At 43.3% G+C, this 18,824-nt stretch overlaps 1 protein-coding gene across 4 annotated transcripts in view; it reads right to left on the reverse strand.

The window, feature by feature from the left end:
- Nucleotides 1-11,445: 11,445 nt before the first annotated feature.
- The window catches only part of PAG1 (phosphoprotein membrane anchor with glycosphingolipid microdomains 1), a 250,807-nt gene continuing 243,428 nt past the window's right edge, over nt 11,446-18,824 (reverse strand). For 2 of the 4 annotated variants that reach the window (XM_069731525.1, XM_069731526.1), the window contains 4 exons: nt 17,993-18,089; nt 15,555-16,129; nt 13,701-13,760; nt 11,634-12,219 (listed from right to left, as the gene is read on the reverse strand). In XM_069731525.1, the coding sequence (XP_069587626.1) occupies nt 11,866-12,219; nt 13,701-13,760; nt 15,555-16,129; nt 17,993-18,089 (1,086 nt within the window). In that variant the 3' untranslated portion in view covers nt 11,634-11,865. Of the gene's footprint in view, nt 12,220-13,700; nt 13,761-15,554; nt 16,130-17,992; nt 18,090-18,824 lie in introns of all 4 variants that reach the window. The other 2 variants (XM_069731523.1, XM_069731527.1) reach the window with 2 other exon arrangements.

Raw genomic sequence — 18,824 nt, forward strand, 5'->3', positions numbered from 1 at the left:
CCGACCGTGCATGCGTGGCCGTAACTCCGCCCCCTCCTACCCAGGACATAAGACTGGGCAGCGGATGCATTGAAAAACTGCATCCGCTGCCCACGTTGTGCACAATTTTCACAACGTGTGTCGGTACGTCGGGCCGACGCATTGCGACGGCCCTGTACCGACGCAAGTGTGAAAGAAGCCATATCCCGAGCCCTAACCCTAAATTTAGCCCCAACCTTAACCCTAAATTTAGCCCCAACCCTAACCCTAAATTTAGCCCCAACCCTAACCCTAAATTTAGCCCCAACTCCTCCAGCTGCCGGCCGGCAGATCATGTTTTTTTGCAGCCGCCGGTAAACAGTTAATTACCGGTGATCGCAAAACAGGGGTCGGTAAAAAACGACCCCGATCATGTTCTTTGGTGTCTCGGCTACCCCTGCCTTGAAAGGATTGTTAAGAAAAGGCCATTCAAAAATTTGTGGGAGATTCACAAGGAGTGGACTGCTGCTGAAGTAATTGCTTCAAGAGCCACCACACAGGCGTATTCAGGACATGGGCTGCAAGTGTCGCATTCCTTGTGTCAAGCCACTCACAACCAATAGACAATGCCAGAAGCGTCTTACCTAGGCCAAGGAGAAAAAGAACTAGACTATTGCTCATTGGTCCAAGGTGTTGTTTTTAGATTAAAGCAAATTTTGCGTTTCATTTGGAAATCAAGGTCCCAGAGTCTGGAGGAAGAGTGGACACGCACACAATCCAAGCTGCTTTAGGTCTAGAGTGAAGTTTCCACAATCAGTGATGGTTTGAGGAGTCATGTCATTTGCTGGTGTAGGTCCAAAGTTTTATCAAGGCCAAAGACAGCACAGCCATCTACCAGGAAAATTTAGAGCACTTCATGCCCTCTGCTGACAAGCTTTTTGGAGATGGAAATTTCATTCTCCAGCAGGACTTGGCACCTGTCCACACTGCCAAAAGTACCAATACCTGGTTTAAAAACAACAGTATCACTGTGCTTGATTGGCCAGCAAACTCGCCTGACTTTAACCCCCCATGGAGAGTCTATGGGGTATTGTCAAGAGGAAGATGAGAGACACCAGACCCAACAATGCAGACGAGCTGAAGGCTGCTATCAAATCAACCTGGGCTTCCATAGCAGTGCCACAGACTGATCGCCTCCATGCCACGCCGCATTGATGCAGTAAATGTTGCAAAAGGAGCCCCGATCAAGTATTGAGTGCATTTACTAAACATACGTTTCAGTAGGTCAACATTTCAGATTTTAAAATCATTTTTCAAGCTGGTGTTTTATTATAAAGTATTTAATTTACTGAAATGATGACTTTTGGATTTTCATTGGCTGTAAGCCATAATCATCGACATTAACAGAAAACACTTGAAATACATCACTCTTTGTAATGACTATATAATATGATTCACTTTCTGTATTGAAGAGCTGAAATAAAATAACTTTTTGATGATATTCTAATTTTGTGAGAAGCACCTGTACTTTCAACATAAATGAGGAGCTTCCCCTTTTTTTGTGGTGCAGCATGTTGGTAGCGGTATAACAGTAAATATAATACCTTTAGAAGAATCTTGTCTGGAGATCCTATGTTAGCTGATACTGTGGAGTGGATGGCTATGTCCTTGTGTCCATGGCTGCGGAAGGCCTGAAAAAAGATGCTGTCACAGGCTGGCAGTGGAACGAGATCCTGAAGGACAAGGGATGCCGTACATGTAGACCCATGGGCGCTCCGGCCGGTAGCATCCCTGGATACAGGAATCGAAGATGGATGGTGGCACTGAGAGGACGTGTGACATCACAAAGTATGGGTGTTTGGAAATGCGAAAATTGAAACCAACGCATATCAGGTTCCCTTTCGCCATGGTAATGTGCTCCTGAATGAGTATGAAGGAGGGCATTTTATATTCAGGAAAAACAACACTCCTCCCAGAAAAGTTCTCTAATCATTAGGAAATATGCCAGTTACAGGGTGTCCTATAGTAATCATTTGATCCATATTTGACATTAAATCCATATAAGTTGGAGTGTAAATACGTTATAAAGGCACAGATGATTGGCCTCGGGGAGACCAAAACATCCAACACTGCGGAGACACCATCACGTGTTTCTCAACGCAGTGATTCCAGAAGACTGCCCCCATCCCTTATGGGAAATATGCAGATGCATGTAAAGAAGCTGCGGAGACACCATCACGTGTTTCTGGACGCAAGCAGTGAATAGCCAGGCCTTTCCCCGGGAAGGAACAACCACGGGAAGGGCAGCATCCTATGAAGGAAAGCCACCTATGCCAAGCATGGTATCCATCCACAGACAGCTGTTTCGGGGTTTTTGCCCCTCATCAGTGTGGAGTAGGAATCTGGCTATAAAGGCACAGATGATTGGCCTCGGGGAGACCAAAACATCCAACACTGCGGAGACACCATCACGTGTTTCTCAACGCAGTGATTCCAGAACACTGCCCCCATCCCTCTTTACATGCATCTGCATATTTCCCATAAGGGATGGGGGCAGTGTTCTGGAATCAGTGCGTTGAGAAACACGTGGATGGATACCATGCTTGGCATAGGTGGCTTTCCTTCATAGGATGCTGCCCTTCCCGTGGTTGTTCCTTCCCGGGGAAAGGCCTGGCTATTCACTGCTTGCGTCGAGAAACACGTGATGGTGTCTCCGCAGCTTCTTTACATGCATCTGCATATTTCCCATAAGGGATGGGGGCAGTGTTCTGGAATCACTGCGTTGAGAAACACGTGATGGTGTCTCCGCAGTGTTGGATGTTTTGGTCTCCCCGATGCCAATCATCTGTGCCTTTATAGCCTTTTTACTAGGCACTACTCCTAATAGCCAGATTCCTACTCCACACTGATGAGGGGCAAAAACCCCGAAACAGCTGTCTGTGGATGGATACCATGCTTGGCATAGGTGGCTTTCCTTCATAGGATGCTGCCCTTCCCGTGGTTGTTCCTTCCCGGGGAAAGGCCTGGCTATTCACTGCTTGCGTCGAGAAACACGTGATGGTGTCTCCGCAGCTTCTTTACATGGAGTGTAAATATGTATCATAAACATTAGTGATGAGCGAGTGTACGCGTTGCTCGGGTTTTCCCCAGCATGCTCGGGTGGTCTCCGAGTATTTATGACTGCTCGGAGATTTAGTTTTCATCGCCGCAGCTGAATGATTTACAGCTACTAGCCAGGCTGAGTACATGTGGGGGTTGCCTGGTTGGTAGGGAATCCCCACATGTAATCAAGCTGGCTAGTAGCTGTAAATCATTCAGCTGCGGCGATGAAAACTATATCTCCGAGCAGTTACAAATACTCGGGAGACCACCCGAGCGTGCTCGGGGAAAACCCGAGCAACGAGTAAACTTGCTCATCACTAATAAACATATATTTTTTGAGAATGAAAATCCTATATTTGTGCAACATTGAACAGAGTTATTTTAAAAAAAAATTGCTTTAATTTAAACATTAAAAAAATTACAAATCTGTATGTACTTTTATTATAAATAGCAATAAAAATAGGAACAAAAAATATGGAATGAAGATAAGGTTAAAATGGTTAGACAAAGATAACACAAGTAAACACAAAATGCAGTTTATAAATGAAAGTCTTTATTATTAAGGGAAAAATAAACCCAAACCAACAGGATCCTGTGTGAAAAAGTGATTGCCCCCTAAACCTAGTAACTGGTTGGGCGACCTTTAACAGCAACAACTGCAATCAAGCATTTGTAATAACTGGCAATGAGTCTTTTACAACGCTTTGGAGACATTTTGGCCCACTCATCTTTGCAGAATTGAAGGGTTTCCGAGCATGAACCGCCTTTTTAAGGTCATGCCATAGCATCTCAATTGGATTAAAGTCAGGACTTTGACTAGGCCAAGTCTTAATTTTGTTTTTCTTAAGCCATTCAGAGGTGGACTTGCTGGTGTGTTTTGGATCATTGTCCTTCTGCATAACCCAAATGCACTTGAGAACAGATGGCCAAACATTCTCCTTCAGGATTGCTGAGACAAAAGGAGTTTATGGTTCTTTTTACCACAGCAAGTCTTCCAGGTCCTGAAACAGCAAAATAGCCCTAGACCATCTCACTACCACCAGATTTTACTGTTGGTATGATGTTCCTTTTCTGAAATGCTGTGTTAGTTCTATGACAAATATAATGGGACACAAAGTTCAACTTTTGTCTCAGCAATCCACAGTGTATTCTCCCAAAAGTCTTGGGGATCATCAATGTTTTCTTGCAAAACTGAAATAAGCCTTTAGGTTCTTATTGTCAGTATCGGTTTTTGTCTTCGATCTCTGCCATGCTAGCCGACCTTAACTGAGGCAAGAGCGGCCTTCAGATCTTTGGATATTGTTGTGGAGTCTTTTGTGACCTCTTGGTTGAGTCATCGTTGAGCTCTTTAGGCAATTTTGGTCAGCCGGCCACTCCTGGGAAGGTTCACAACTGTTCCATATTTTCGCCATTTGTAGATAATGGCTCTCATTGTAGTTCGATGGAGTCCCAAAACTTGAGAAATGGCTTTATAACCTTTTTCCAGACTGATAGATCTCAATTACTTTGTTTCTTATTTGTTCCAGAATTTCTTTAGATTGCAGCATGATGTTTAGCTTTTGAGGATCTCTTTGTCTACTTCACTTTGTCAGGCAGATCCTGTATAAGTGATTTATTGATTGAAAACAGGTGACGCAGTAATGAGCACTACTTGTGACTATGGAATTTGAACTCAGCTTCCCAAAGATGTGATAAACCACAGTTAATTTAGGTTTTAAGAAGGGGGGGAGGGGGGTCACTTTTTGACACAGGACCCTGTAGGTTTGAATTTCCTTTTCCCTTAATAATAAAGACCTTCATTTAAGAACTGCATTTTATGTTTTCTTCTGTTCTTTATCAAGTGTTTCAGATCACCAAACAAATGTAAATACTAAAGAGTGACAAACATGCAAAAGAATAGGAAATCAGGAAGGGGGCAAACTTTTTCACACAACTATATATGTCTGTCATACTGGCTCTATGTTGGTGTATATGTATTCTATCCTGGTATATATGTTCCCCTTCCTGGCCCCATGCTGGTATATATCCTCCATTCTATTATATGTCCCCTGTTCTGCCACTGTTCTTTACTGCATAGAAAAAAAAAAATAATGAAACTCACCCTTCTCTCCACTCCCCTGCCTTGCAGCGACCTCTTCTGAAACTGGCAGCTGAATTCAACGTGCAAGCGACATGAGTGCGTGACGTCACTGCCATAACACTCAGTGACATGCATGCCAACATCAGCTGCTGAACTCAGATTGGTGGCAGCATGAATTGAAGTGCACGGATCCGACAGGTCTCTGAACTGCAATACACTTCAACTGAATGTGCATCAGAGTACGCACATCCAGTTGAAGTTTGTGCTGGCGTCATCGGATCCCTCACTCTCTCGGGCCAGGTCGCAACGTCTGCAACCGCAGCCATTATGCCCTTGATTATGCCCGTATGAATGAAAGATGAATGCCAACGTATAATACTTGCACCAAGTGCACATAGTATAATGTGTACCATTTTCATGGAGGCACATCTTTTTTTTCTAAATATACCCCAATTGGCTCCCCACATAATCTTGACAAAACGTATAAAGACAAAGAACAGTTAAGAAATCTCCAGGCTTTTCATTTATTAATGTGCAGGCGAACGTTGAGACGAGTAATAAAAAACACTGTAGATTCCTGTACAGTTTGGTAATACATAGCTATAGACAGGACATGGTACCTTCCTTGCATGCACTAAATGGCATCGCTACTGGCAAATGTCAGCACATTCAAAACAGTCGTACAGCTTGGTGGCCAAAAAAAATCTTGAAAGTGTGCAGCATACATTTTTCCTGAAAAGTCCAGGATTTTTGTTTTATTTCACCATTAGTCACTCACATATTACCTCTAAATAGGGGTGCAGCTATAAGGGATCCAGAGGTAGCTGTCGTACCTGGGACCTTGTGCATGAGGGTGCCCACCTAAACACTTATTTTAGATAGCACATAGTAGTTCCAGATCTTACATTGGTGTCCAGGACCTTAACGTTACGTCTCTGTCGCTCAAGGTGGAGTCTTCCCAAGATCTTATATGGTAGTATTACTGTAATAGAAGATATACAACAGTGGACAAGCCTTTGCTGGATATACACAATTACATTGCTCTGTAAGGTGCTTATCTATAGGAAGAAAGCACTGGCCATTATGCTCGGGTAACAGTCATGTCTGATCATTGGGTTAAGTAATGTGCAGATAGGCAGGACGTAACAGACACCTTTATTGTCAGCGATAGCGCTTCCATTTCTTCCTTACTAGTTACTGTAATCTGCCCCCAGAGGGAATGTGCACGGGGATCTTTTACGACATACTTGCCCTTATAATTTTTCCTGAATCAGTGGCACGTGTAAGTCAAGATCGGGTTGGCAACTACATTTTTTTTTTATAGATGACCCATCCCTAGGATAGGCCAATAATATCTGATCGATAGGGGTGTGACATCTGGCACCCCTGCTTATCAGCTGTTACCGATAGCAGATAGAAGTTTTCAGATACTGCTGGAAGACAACAGCTCCATCAAAACTAAAGTGGCCGCGGTCGAGTATTGCAGATCCACTCCCTGCTCACTCCAAGTACATAAGGCGTGGATCTTAAATACCTGGCCACGGCAACTATAGACATGACAGCTGCTGTGTTCTGGCAACATCTGAGAACTTTTGGCAGCTGTTGGCGCCGGTAACATAAGATCTGCAGTTGCGCCAGGTGTCACATCTCCACCAATCAGCTTCTTATGACCTTTCCCGAGAATAAACAATCAATGAAAGTAGTAATGGTCAACCTTGTAAGACTTTGAAGATAGCTGCGGAGGGGGAAGCTGTAGCAGTATCTCTCTGCAGCAGTCTATGTGAGACACATGCTGCTGTGAGGGTGATGATAGGGAAGCTGTAGCTTGATGTGTGAGACTCATGCTGTGAGAGTGAGGAAAGGGAAGCAGTAGTCTGATGTGTGAGACTCATGCTGTGAGGGTGAGGAAAGGGAAGCAATAGTCTGATGTGTGAGACTCATGCTGTGAGGGTGAGGAAAGGGAAGCAGTAGTCTGATGTGTGAGACTCATGCTGTGAGGGTGAGGAAAGGGAAGCAATAGTCTGATGTGTGAGACTCATGCTGTGAGAGTGAGGAAAGGGAAGAGGTAGCCTAATGTGTGAGACTCATGCTGTGAGAGTGAGGAAAGGGAAGCAGTAGTCTGATGTGTGAGACTCATGCTGTGAGAGTGAGGAAAGGGAAGCGGTAGTCTGATGTGTGAGACTCATGCTGTGAGTGAGGAAAGGGAAGCAGTAGTCTGATGTGTGAGACTCATGCTGTGAGGGTGAGGAAAGGGAAGAGGTAGCCTGATGTGTGAGACTCATGCTGTGAGAGTGAGGAAAGGGAAGCAGTAGCCTGATGTGTGAGACTCATGCTGTGAGTGAGGAAAGGGAAGCAGTAGTCTGATGTGTGAGACTCATGCTGTGAGGGTGAGGAGAGGGAAGCCATAGCCTGATGTGCGAGACTCATGCTGTGAGGGTAAGGAAAGGGAAGCCCCAGCAGTTTCCCTGTGCCTTAGGGTACCGTCACACTATACGATTTACCTACGATCACGACCAGCGATATGACCTGGCCGTGATCGTAGGTAAATCGTAGTGTGGTCGCTGGGGAGCTGTCACACAGACAGCTCTCCAGCGACCAACGATGCCGAGGTCCCTGGGTAACCAGGGTAAACATCGGGTAACTAAGCGCAGGACCGCGCTTAGTAACCCGATGTTTACCCTGGTTACAAGCGTAAAACTAAAAAAAAAACAAACAGCACATACTTACATTCTGGTGTCCGTCAGGTCCCTTGCCGTCTGCTTCCCGCACTGTGACTGCCGGCCGTAAAGTGAAAGCAGAGCACAGCGGCTGTGCTTTCACTTTACGGCCGGCAGTCAGTGAGTGCGGGAAGCAGACGGCAAAGGACCTGACAGACACCAGAATGTAAGTATGTGCTGTTTTTTTTTAGTTTTACGCTTGTAACCAGGTTAAAAACATCGGGTTACTAAGCGCGGTCCTGCGCTTAGTTACCCGATGTTTACCCTGGTTACAAGCGAACGCATCGCTCGATCGCATCGCTAGATCGCTAGATCGGTGTCACACACACCGATCTAGCGATGACAGCGGGAGATCCAGCGATGAAAGAAAGTTCTAAACGATCTGCTACGACGTACGATTCTCAGCAGGATCCCTGATCGCTGCTGCGTGTCAGACACAGCGATATCGTAACGATATCGCTGGAACGTCACGAATCGTACCGTCGTAGTGATCGAAATGGCAGTGTGTGACGGTACCCTTAGTCTATAGACTCATGCCGAGGGTGAGGAGATGAAAGACATAGCCTGATGTGTGAGACTCTGTGAGGGGAGGGTAGAGCAGCAGCAGAAGGCAACGGATTGTTCCCGAACTCTTTAGGTCCCGATCAGGAGCAGCTCACCAACTCAGCATAGTAATAGAGAAATGAACATTTACAGAAATCATGCAGAGAAAAGGTCACAGTATGTCTATCTTCACAACATGTAATACATCTGTACAGATGCCTCCATATCTTTTTTTTTTTTTTGAACCGATACATATTCTTGATACAGATATCAGACTCAATTATTTGGATGAGGTGAGCTACAATACCATAGTAGAGACAAAAACGGAGGGCACGACTATAAATATAAGCAAATGGGATCACTGACCACACGCTAAAGAAATATGAGCAAACAACAAAGAAAGTAGCGTGTAAAGGCAAGGATCACCATTCAATACACAAGATTTAACAAAATTATCTTTATTCAAAATTAGACAAGCAAAACAAGACGTGATTTAAAAACAATTAAAAAACCCCAAAGGTTTATAGATGAAAAACTACACGGAAGGTCATAAGAACCCTCCAGACTCCTCCACTACGTGAACCGGGAGTGTGCTGAGGTCAGGAACACTATACAGAAAAAAAAAACATATAAACAGTTCAAGATATACAAAGCTCAAAAAAACTCCAAAATTACAAAATATGAAAATACATCCTTTGACTGAAAATAATTGAACCCCATTAAACGGAATATAATAATTGCTGAGAATGGAAAGAGTAAGGAACTATCCCTATAAAAGGGAAATAATTAACAAGTCAGAGGGAAAGAAGAAGAAGAAAGAACAAATAAATAATTCTGTATAAGACCTGTTGGAATCTAAGAAGAATGGTCACCCGGTCACATCATAGAGGAGGGGGAAGAGCCCTTGTTTTGCTTGTCTAATTTTGAATAAAGATAATTTTGTTAAATCTTGTATATTCAGTGGTGATCGTTGCCTTTACACACTACTTTCTTTGTTGTAAGCTACAATACTAGTCGCAGCTCATGGATACGGATAATCTGGTATTCAGTCTAGGATTGGGGCGCCTATGAAAATAAATGGTCGTCCAATAAACTCTGGTGATGTGTGCATTCCCCCTGAGTGGGCTTGGTCTCAGCTTACAAAGAATACAACACTTATGTACGAGCTCTATCCGTGTTTTTCATGGGTCAAGTGACCGACACTAAAATGGGGAGACCTCTCAGATTTTGATTTGAGTCACAGATCAAATTTGTCAACGCAAGTCTAAGGCTCCGAGAAAAAAGATCAGCAATCGGGTGCTCTCCGTGTGCTATTCATTGTTGGAGAAGAGAAGGAGGAAAAAGTGATTTTTGCATACGAGAAATTCTGATGGTAAAAACGGACATTGATTAAAACACTGATGAAAATCTGATCCAAAACACTGATAAAAATCGGTCATTTTTTAAAAGTTAAAAAAAAAATCACTGAGCCCCAATGAGACCCAATTGTGCTGATCAAATCCTTAGGAGAAATCTACCTTAGATACCTCTAAGATTTAGATCTGAAATACCGGCAATTCCATCCAAAACTTGTGATTTTCGTTTTGTCCCCACGTCGGGGAGGGAGGACTCCACAGATCAACCCAACAATCTGCATTAAAACCCAAGTGAAAATATTAGATTACGACGACTGATTGTACCGATCTCTACACAGGTCCTTGGGCTCTTTATGAATTGTGCAGTAATATTATTGTAACACTTATTCTTTATTACAATAGACCACTTACTCCAGTACCATGTATGAACGTGTCCTACACAGGACGATAATGCCGCCATTACACATTCTACAAAGTTATTTTACTTTCGTTACACTCTCTTGATCCTGTCCTCTAGGATCAATGCGAAATTTTCAATTTTGTAATTGCTTCCAATAAAACCAAACTCTACGTAAAGGAGGTTATCCATCAATGCTGGTCATCCCAAAGCTCTCCAGCCATCAACGTTCAAAATCTATCAGTGGATCAAACACCTAATAGATTTATCTGCAGATCATTGGCAGATCCAGCAAATTTTAGTAGAATCTGCTGTTGATCCGATGTCATTCACACGAGATTATCAGATTTCACCCAAACGGTCTGGAACGGTAATGGTCTGCATATAAATATATCATGGTTATGGCGAGCTTTTAGGTCCACAGTACATATTAGACTGAACCCGCCAATATCAATGGACTCATCCGACAGTCCAAAGGACTTCTACACATTGGATGGCTGCCAGGATACAGAGGTTTCGGCCAATAACCGTCTCCACCGTCTCTCCCATGCACAGGAAAAATATAAATCTTTGTACCGTGTTAGCCAGTAGATAGAAAAATATATTAAGATTTGAGCTCTTGTGTTCGTCTATGCCTGATGACGAGACCTGAGTAGTCTCGAAAGCTTGCAATTTGTTACCATCTTTTCAGTTAGCCATTTAAAAGTATCAACCATGGAGAACTCTCAAATCTTAACAAGGTATATTTTTCTTTGATGTGCAGTCGTTTTGCTGAGCGCTATTGTGTTCTCGAAGAGAAAGCTGCCGGCAGAGCAAAGTGATCAGCAGTCTGAAAGCGGACATGCTTGTTCGACATCTTCCCTGACAATCAGTTTGCCGGCACGCCCATACACATTAGCATGTCAGACGGACCTTCTTATATCAGTGGAACAGCCAACATTAGTCTAGTATGTACGGGGGCTTTTGGACTCGCCGCCAAACAGGTGATGCCAGGGGAGAGAGAAGGATTTGGTGGGTCTGATTTTAGACTGATGATCCGCTGTGAGATGAGATCAGAGGAGTTTTCTTCTATCAGATATGTCCTACAGGGACTGGTTGGGATCTCAGTGTTTGTTCGGGCTTCTATTTTAGGCACACACATATCCAGAAAGATCCCCCAAAGGCCTGTGAGGACACTGGGCCTCTTGATTCGATGGTCAGGACTCCAATGATCAGCGTTATCTGATATTACACAGATGATTGACATCAAATCTGGAAAACGGATGGACGTCATATAATACACAGGCTCAGAACAACTTTTAAACAATATAAATTTGACAGATTAAATTAATTTATACAGAAGTAAAAATGCAGCTTGAGGAGCTGGCTCTTCACTCTCCCATGGCGTACCGTATAAGGGATGTACCGGGATACATCAGTACCGTAAAAACTTGTGTGGAGTTCAGGATCAGAAAGTTTTTGTCTTTTTTTTTTTTTTTTTTAGCAAAGTTTCAACATTAAAAAAATAAAATAAATGGCACAATTAAAAAAATATAAGAAAAATAAAAATATGCAAATGTCTTCATGCAGCAGGGAGACATTGTCTTCGTATGCAGACGTGTGCTTTCTCTTTTAAGTCAATCCATATCTAGGTAGGATACATGATAATCGCCCGTTAAAGGGATTGTGCTATATCACACAAAAAAAAACTCCAATGATTTATTTTTGCATTCTTCAAAGTCTAGTGAATTCTCCATTTTGCTGCAGATCCCCAATACTCTCATAGTCACTTTCACCATGTTGGAGAGCCCCGGGGCAAGATGGCGAGAGAGTAATAGTCCTGTCTTCTTCATGACACAATGTTGCAATGGCTTCATATTCAGGGTCAGCGCCACCGTTCACTATGCCCATGGGGGGCGACAAGCCAATAAGGTTGGGGCTTTTATCAACGTCCCGGACTGTTGCATACGTTCCATTACAGGCCGTTGGCGAGACCTCGACATCTTGGATGTAGGAATAATGGGAGAGGTCTTCCTGCAGCCGGAGAGACTGGCCAGTTCTGGACACTCTTGAATACATGGCAGAAATCTAGAATTAAATGAATCATATAAGTCAAAAACTCCAAATAATAAATGCACAATAAAGCAATGCAAAGGGATTGGGCGTCTATTTGTTTCTATGATTATCTGACTGACGAAGATTTGGGATAAAAGTGACTTTGTCATTGATGACGACCCAAGATCTTGCAAGCTAACGCAGATACAGTAAGGTGGCGGAGACATCCAAAGGTGGAGGACCCCCACAGGTGTATAAAAAGTATAAAAAAGAAAAGAATGTCCAGCTTGACCGAATCCGTAAAAAAGAGTTTTCTTTATTCACAAACTTTGAACATAGAGGATACAGACTTCAGCACGAACCATATGGGTAAGAATCTCAATGCAATTGGAGACTAATCTCAACGCGTTTCTGGAGACTAAGCTCCCTTAATCATGACCATGGTCATGATTAAGGGAGCTTAGTCTCCAGAAACGCATTGAGATTCTTACCCTTATTTATACGCCTGGACACAGCGGGTCCGTGCTCCCGAAAATTGGTTTATGCATCACGGGTGAGCTGGCTTATTTTTCTTCTTTTCTCTATAAAAAGTATATTATAATATATAGGCCATTATTTATTAGATTTGGTTAGTATATCCTCACCACTTTGGGATCTACTGCAGCCGCCACTCTTGGTCCTGACGCCATAGGTGGGGAACACTCATCCAGTGTCAGGAGCTGAGAGCCAAAAAGAGCAATCACCCACATAAGGGCACCCTGCTACCTGATGATAAAGGGAGTGTGTCAGCACAATGTGACTGGTCAAACTAAGCACAGGCGCTAGGTGCACTCTTGGTGTGACCGAGCTCAGAGCGCCTTTCCTCCTATTTATTTTCCATCTATCTTTACAAGAGCCAGGACGCAGATAGATGGAAAACAAATAGGTGGGAAGGTGCACAGGACTGCGAGGCCACACCATGATGCACCGAATGCCTGTGCTTGTCATTTTGTGCTGACAGACCTTTAGGCCATCAGACCACATTGCGTAAACGCCGCACTTCTTTGTGCAGAAAATCTGCTGCATTTTGCAGTTCAAGCAAAGTGGATGTGATTTCATGAAAACTGAACCCACTCCATGTCTAAGGATGCTGCTTCTTTTTTATGCATTTGTATTGTAGGGAGCAAGAAAAAACCTCAGTGTTTCTGCACTAAAAATGCATTAAATAAAATACGTCCAATCTACATCCAAAGAAAAAGCAAAAATAAAGAAAAATAAAGAAAAAAAAGAAAAACAATAGTATTGCTATTGTGCATTTTGGTACAGACACCCGCAGAATAGGCGCAGGAGAGTCTGACTCAGTGTTCGATTTGGGGTTGATTTAATTAGGGGTCTAACATCTGAATGTATTTTTGGGGTCTGCTCTGAGGGTCCCATTGTTTGTGTATTTCCATCCCTCCTAGACTTTACTTCATGGAGCCGCAGATCACAGCAGCGGGGCGACATAGAAATATACAGCTGCACTCTATACATACATCATCTTCGGTCAGGCAGGGGTCTTCTTCCCGAGATTTATAGGATATGCAACTCTGTCGCTAAAAGGAAAGGAAACAATCAATATTCCGTGAGGAGCTAAAGCCAAGATTATTCTTTGCCGAATCCTCCAGAGATATTATCTGACGATTTGGGAACAACGACCTTCCGAAATGTAGAGTTCATATGTAAACTGGGCCGCCCGCCTCATCCGCTAGAGAGAAAAGCCCCCCACGCACCATTACACCATGATACTACATAACAGCCATGGAAAACCAAAATGTGGTCACTTGGATCCATTACTACTAGCCATTATTGCACAGTGTGAATTGTGACTACACAAGGTGGAGGGGCCGTAATAATGAACTGGATTTTACATCTCTCCGCAGAGAAAAGGTCGGAGGTTTAACAAATCGGTATATACATGATAAGAAAAATGCGGAAAATCACTGAATGACAAAATAATTGTTCAAATTGATCAGAAATTCTTAAGGCCATGTTGGAGTTGAAAAGACTCCAGCTATATGGCCTGAGCAATTCAGCCAAGTGGCAGATTATTGATTGTGAGGACACACCTTTAAAAAAGCATGGACTTACCGCCCTCTGTCCATTATATGTTGAAATGGTCTATGGCACACATACCAGTCTAATATTGTCCTTATTCTCATGCTTTGAAAATTGCCATTCTTTTGTTTTTGAGTGGTAGGTCTTCTTTAACAACATTCTACCAGTACTACAGGTGCTGGAACTTCAACTCCCTCCCAACCATGCAATATGTTTACCATCGTCCAATGGCTGGCCTGCCAAGCATTGAAAGCCTCTAATGTATGCCTGTATGCAGTTTGACAGAGCACAGAGACAAAGCTCATCTCCCATGTCCTGTAATCCATCCAGGTGTCTCTTCTGCTGAAGGCAGATTTTACTTGACAAAAGGCAGTGGAATGAAGGCTATACAGAAACCCAGTGATGGGGTGATGTTTTAGTGATAAAGTAATATAATTCTTAAATAAAGTGATTTGTATAATGAGTTATGTCAATGTAACTATCAGTTGCATGGAAATATCGTGACCATTTAAAGAGGATTGTCAACAGGTTAAAAGTAACCAGTCTTTGCTCTTATTCCCGCTGCTCCCCTGAATATCCTGGTTTTTGTTTAATTCACCATATGGTTCCAGAGATATGGGGCCTTTTTATTTAGTGCAAATTTGTATCGTCTCTACAAGAGGGCGTTGTTTACAGGATCCTCAGGGACGTGTCTTTGGGCTGCTCTGCATAATTACCATGTGAGCCACGCCCCCTTAGTAAAGGTTATAAAAATTTGGATAACAGAAAAAGTTGGAGTCTGGCTCAACAGGACTGGAGTTTCCTTTTCTTTTTCAAAAGAAAATACTCATGAGTCATGAGTAAGACTGCCTAGTGCAGTTGAAACGTGTCGACTGGGTCACGTCGACCGGGTCACGTCGACCATGTAAAATTTTCTTTTGTATGCACCATATTTTCTTTTGAAAAATAAAAAGAAAAGGAAAATCCAGTCCTGTTGAGCCGAACTCCAACTTTTTCTATTATCCCTGATGTGAGGCAGGGCTAGGGCGGTGTCTGAGATCCAGGTGGATGAGCATAGAGCAACTGGGTGAGCTGGAATCAAGTTTCTCTGGGAATGTATGGCGGATTTAAAAAACAAACAAACACAAAAGCTGAATAATCATGGTAGCAGCATGAATAAATTAAGAAGAACTTGTCCCTTAATCTGGCGACAGGTGGTCTTTATAGCATATATTAAAGTATTGCATCAACTAGAACATGAGTATCAATAACAGTGGAAATGGGCTTTGACCTCCCACGTGGACAGTACTCACCTTGCAATCTGTGCTTGCTCCACCCTCAGGCTCCTGCTTTTCTTCCTCGGTTTCTTTACTCTGCACATTCTCATTTTCGTCCAATAGTTTTTTGGGCAGAGGTGGAGGAATATCGTCATCATCTTGATAGGTAGGCGTGCTGGCCGCACTCTGAGTGTTGATGCTCTGCCTGCTCTTTCTATTATGGTCCACCGAGGCGTACTCTACCACAGCCTCCATTTTACACTCCACTTGTGCTAGATGCTGCATATTCATGGACAGACTCTTTTCTTCTGCACTGGCTGATGAGCTGATGTCCTTAAGTTCTTTTACCGTCTCATAGAGCGAGTCCTCAATGATGTTGTCGTGGGAAGAGCTGTCCTTCAGGACTTCGTACGGCCCCTCGTTGTACAGAGGAGCATCGTCTTCCAGACTTTCCGTTTCCAGGGTGTTATCAGGAGGGATCTGCGGAAGCTCTCTGGTCTGAGGGCATCTCATCGACTTTCCAGCCAAGTCCTGAGGATCACACAGGTCAGGGAGAGAATTCTGCACATCCTCATATGTGGGGACACAGGTCGCAGCACTGTCCTCAGAGACTGCAAATAACCAAATCCTCATCAGCCCCAAGATTAGGGAAAATCACACACCACGTAGGGCATAGAAAGAGCATCACCAAAAACAGAAATAATCACAGTTACTGTAAAAACCATTTACAGGGGTTGCCTAGTTTAGAAAAATTTGCTAAGGAGTACATTCTGTAATACTTGATTTTGGCGCTGCAAAAAAACTGAACACTTTACTGCCAGGTTTCCTTGTAGATTACAGCCGATTATTGGGAGTGCCAGAAGGAAGGCCCCATACACCGATTCCTCATTGCCTTGGTGCCTATTTTTCTCTAATTTTGTATGTTTTACACTCTTTTGTTGTTTGCACGATATTCACCATTTTATTTCAGTGTTTATTTGAAGTCTATTTTATATCTGCTAGCCTAGTTGGTTTATTTTTATTCCGCTTTGTGGACGGATTCTAACAATTCCAGATATTTTAGCTCGATTCATCACTTGCAACTTTTTAAAAAGTCGCACAAGTTGACCAAACTTCACTCCAGTTCCTTCCTGGTGTATTTTTGACTACGGCAACAATCAAGGAACCAAAAGTCGAAAAAGCAGTTCAAGCCAGGAAGAAACCAAATTTTTTACTTTGAACCAAGTTCATGAATCACATGGCCTTTCCTTCTAAGCCCGGCCGTGCGCTCAAACAGTGGTTTTCCCCCCACATATGGGCTATCGGTGAAAAGTTGGGTCTAAAGTAAAATTTCTCGTGAAGCAAATGAAGGGTTAATAAACTTCTTGAATGTGGTATTCAGCACCTTGAGGGGTGCAGATTCTATAATGGTGTCACTTTTGAGTACTTTCTGTCACATAGACCCCCCCAAAGTCTCTTGAAATGTGATGTGGCCCCTAAAAACATTTTGTTGGAAAAATTAGAAATTGCTGGTCAACTTTTAACCCTTATAACTTCCTAACAACAACAAAAAATGGTTTAAAAATTTGTAAAAATTGTGCTGATGTAAAGTAGACGAGTGGGAAATGTTATTTATTAATAGTGATGAGCGAGTGTGCTCGTTACTCAAGTTTTCCGAGCATGCTCGGGTGTTCTCCCATTATCTTGGGCATGCTCGGAGATTTAGTTTCTGTCCCCGCAGCTGCATGATTTGCAGCTGTTAGATAGCCTAAACACATGCAGGGGTTGCCTGTTTGTTAGGGAACCCCCACATGTATTCAGGCTGACTAGCAGCCGCAAATCATGCAGCTGCGGGGACAGAAACTAGATCTCCGAGCACGCCCAAATACTCGGAGACCACCTGAGCATGCTTGGTAAATCTCGAGTAACGAGCATACTCGCTCATCACTATTTATTAACCATTTTGTGTGACACGACTCTCTGATTTAAGGGCATAAAAATTAAAAGGTTGAAAATTGCAAAATTTACAACATTTTTTGATAATTTCTGTTTTTTTTCTCCATAAACTCAAGTCATATTGAATGTTTTTTTACCACTATCGTGAAGTATAATATGACACGAAAAACATTCTCCAAATCACCGGGATCAGTTATAACCGCAAAGTGATAGTGGTCAGAATTGTAAAAATTGGCTTGGTCATTATGGTCAAAATTCGGTAACTAAGAAGTAAAAACACGACAGTCACAATAAATATTATAAGGTATACGTTTTGAGCTAGATAATCATATTTGAGGTCCACAATTCTGCAGTGATTTCTACTATACCTCTATGCACCAAAATCCCCTGATTAGATAGACATTTGTAAAATGTAACATCCTGTCTGCCTGCAGCTGCCACTAGGGGGAGCTGATGAGTAACACTAGCTGGAGATGCCCCAGGTTGGGCTGCAGTCGTGTCGTAGCCGGTCCTGCACTATGGGCAACACACGTCCTTACCATCGCCAGTGCTGACCGCACCATTGCGGTAACTGCTGGCCGGTGCCTCGGTTCCCAGACTTGTCACAGAGTGGCTGTGCGTCTCCTTGTCAGAGGGCTGGAATAATAAATACAGATAAGGCTAAATACAGCACAGGAGTCCGACATGGCAGCTATTCACAAGTCTAACAGGAACAGTGTTAGAGCGCAGTCAGGCGGCCGTATAAATCGGACAGAGATCGGACCGCAGTGCATGGACTGGCCGGCGGCTCCCCGATGCGAGTGTGATTGCTTCATATATTTCTATGCAATCGTCACTCTCGGGTCAGAAGAGACACCGGCCCGTCTGTGCACTGCGGCCCGATCTCGGTCTGATTTATGAGGCCGTCTGACTGCGCCCTTAGGATAAGTTCACATGAAGGTTAAAAAAAATGCTAAGAGTTTCATCAGAAAAGTGGGATAGTTTTTTCCCTTGTCATCCATGTACAATGCATTTTCTCACAGCAGCTATTAATCATTTACACAACCATTTACAGTTACCTATGGTACAGAATCTATGATATAACACTGGATGTGTCTGTCTGTCCGAAGCCTGTATAGACTGCGCCCAGAGTCAGGACAAATCCAGCGTTAACAGGCTGGGAGGAGGACAAGGCTGGAGGAGGAGTGTGGCGATATGGGTAGGCACTGACCGCATACTGCAATCTCCAGAACCACTGGGACATATTGTGATCTCCAGCGAGCCTGGGGGAGCATGTAATAGGATGGGGACTAAGATTGGGGAGCATGTACCAGGATGAGGGAACATATAATAGGATGGCGGACCAGGATGGGAGAGCATATACCAGGATGG

This window comes from Ranitomeya imitator, chromosome 6, assembly GCF_032444005.1.
Source record: "Ranitomeya imitator isolate aRanImi1 chromosome 6, aRanImi1.pri, whole genome shotgun sequence".
Classification (NCBI taxonomy): Eukaryota; Metazoa; Chordata; class Amphibia; order Anura; family Dendrobatidae; genus Ranitomeya; species Ranitomeya imitator.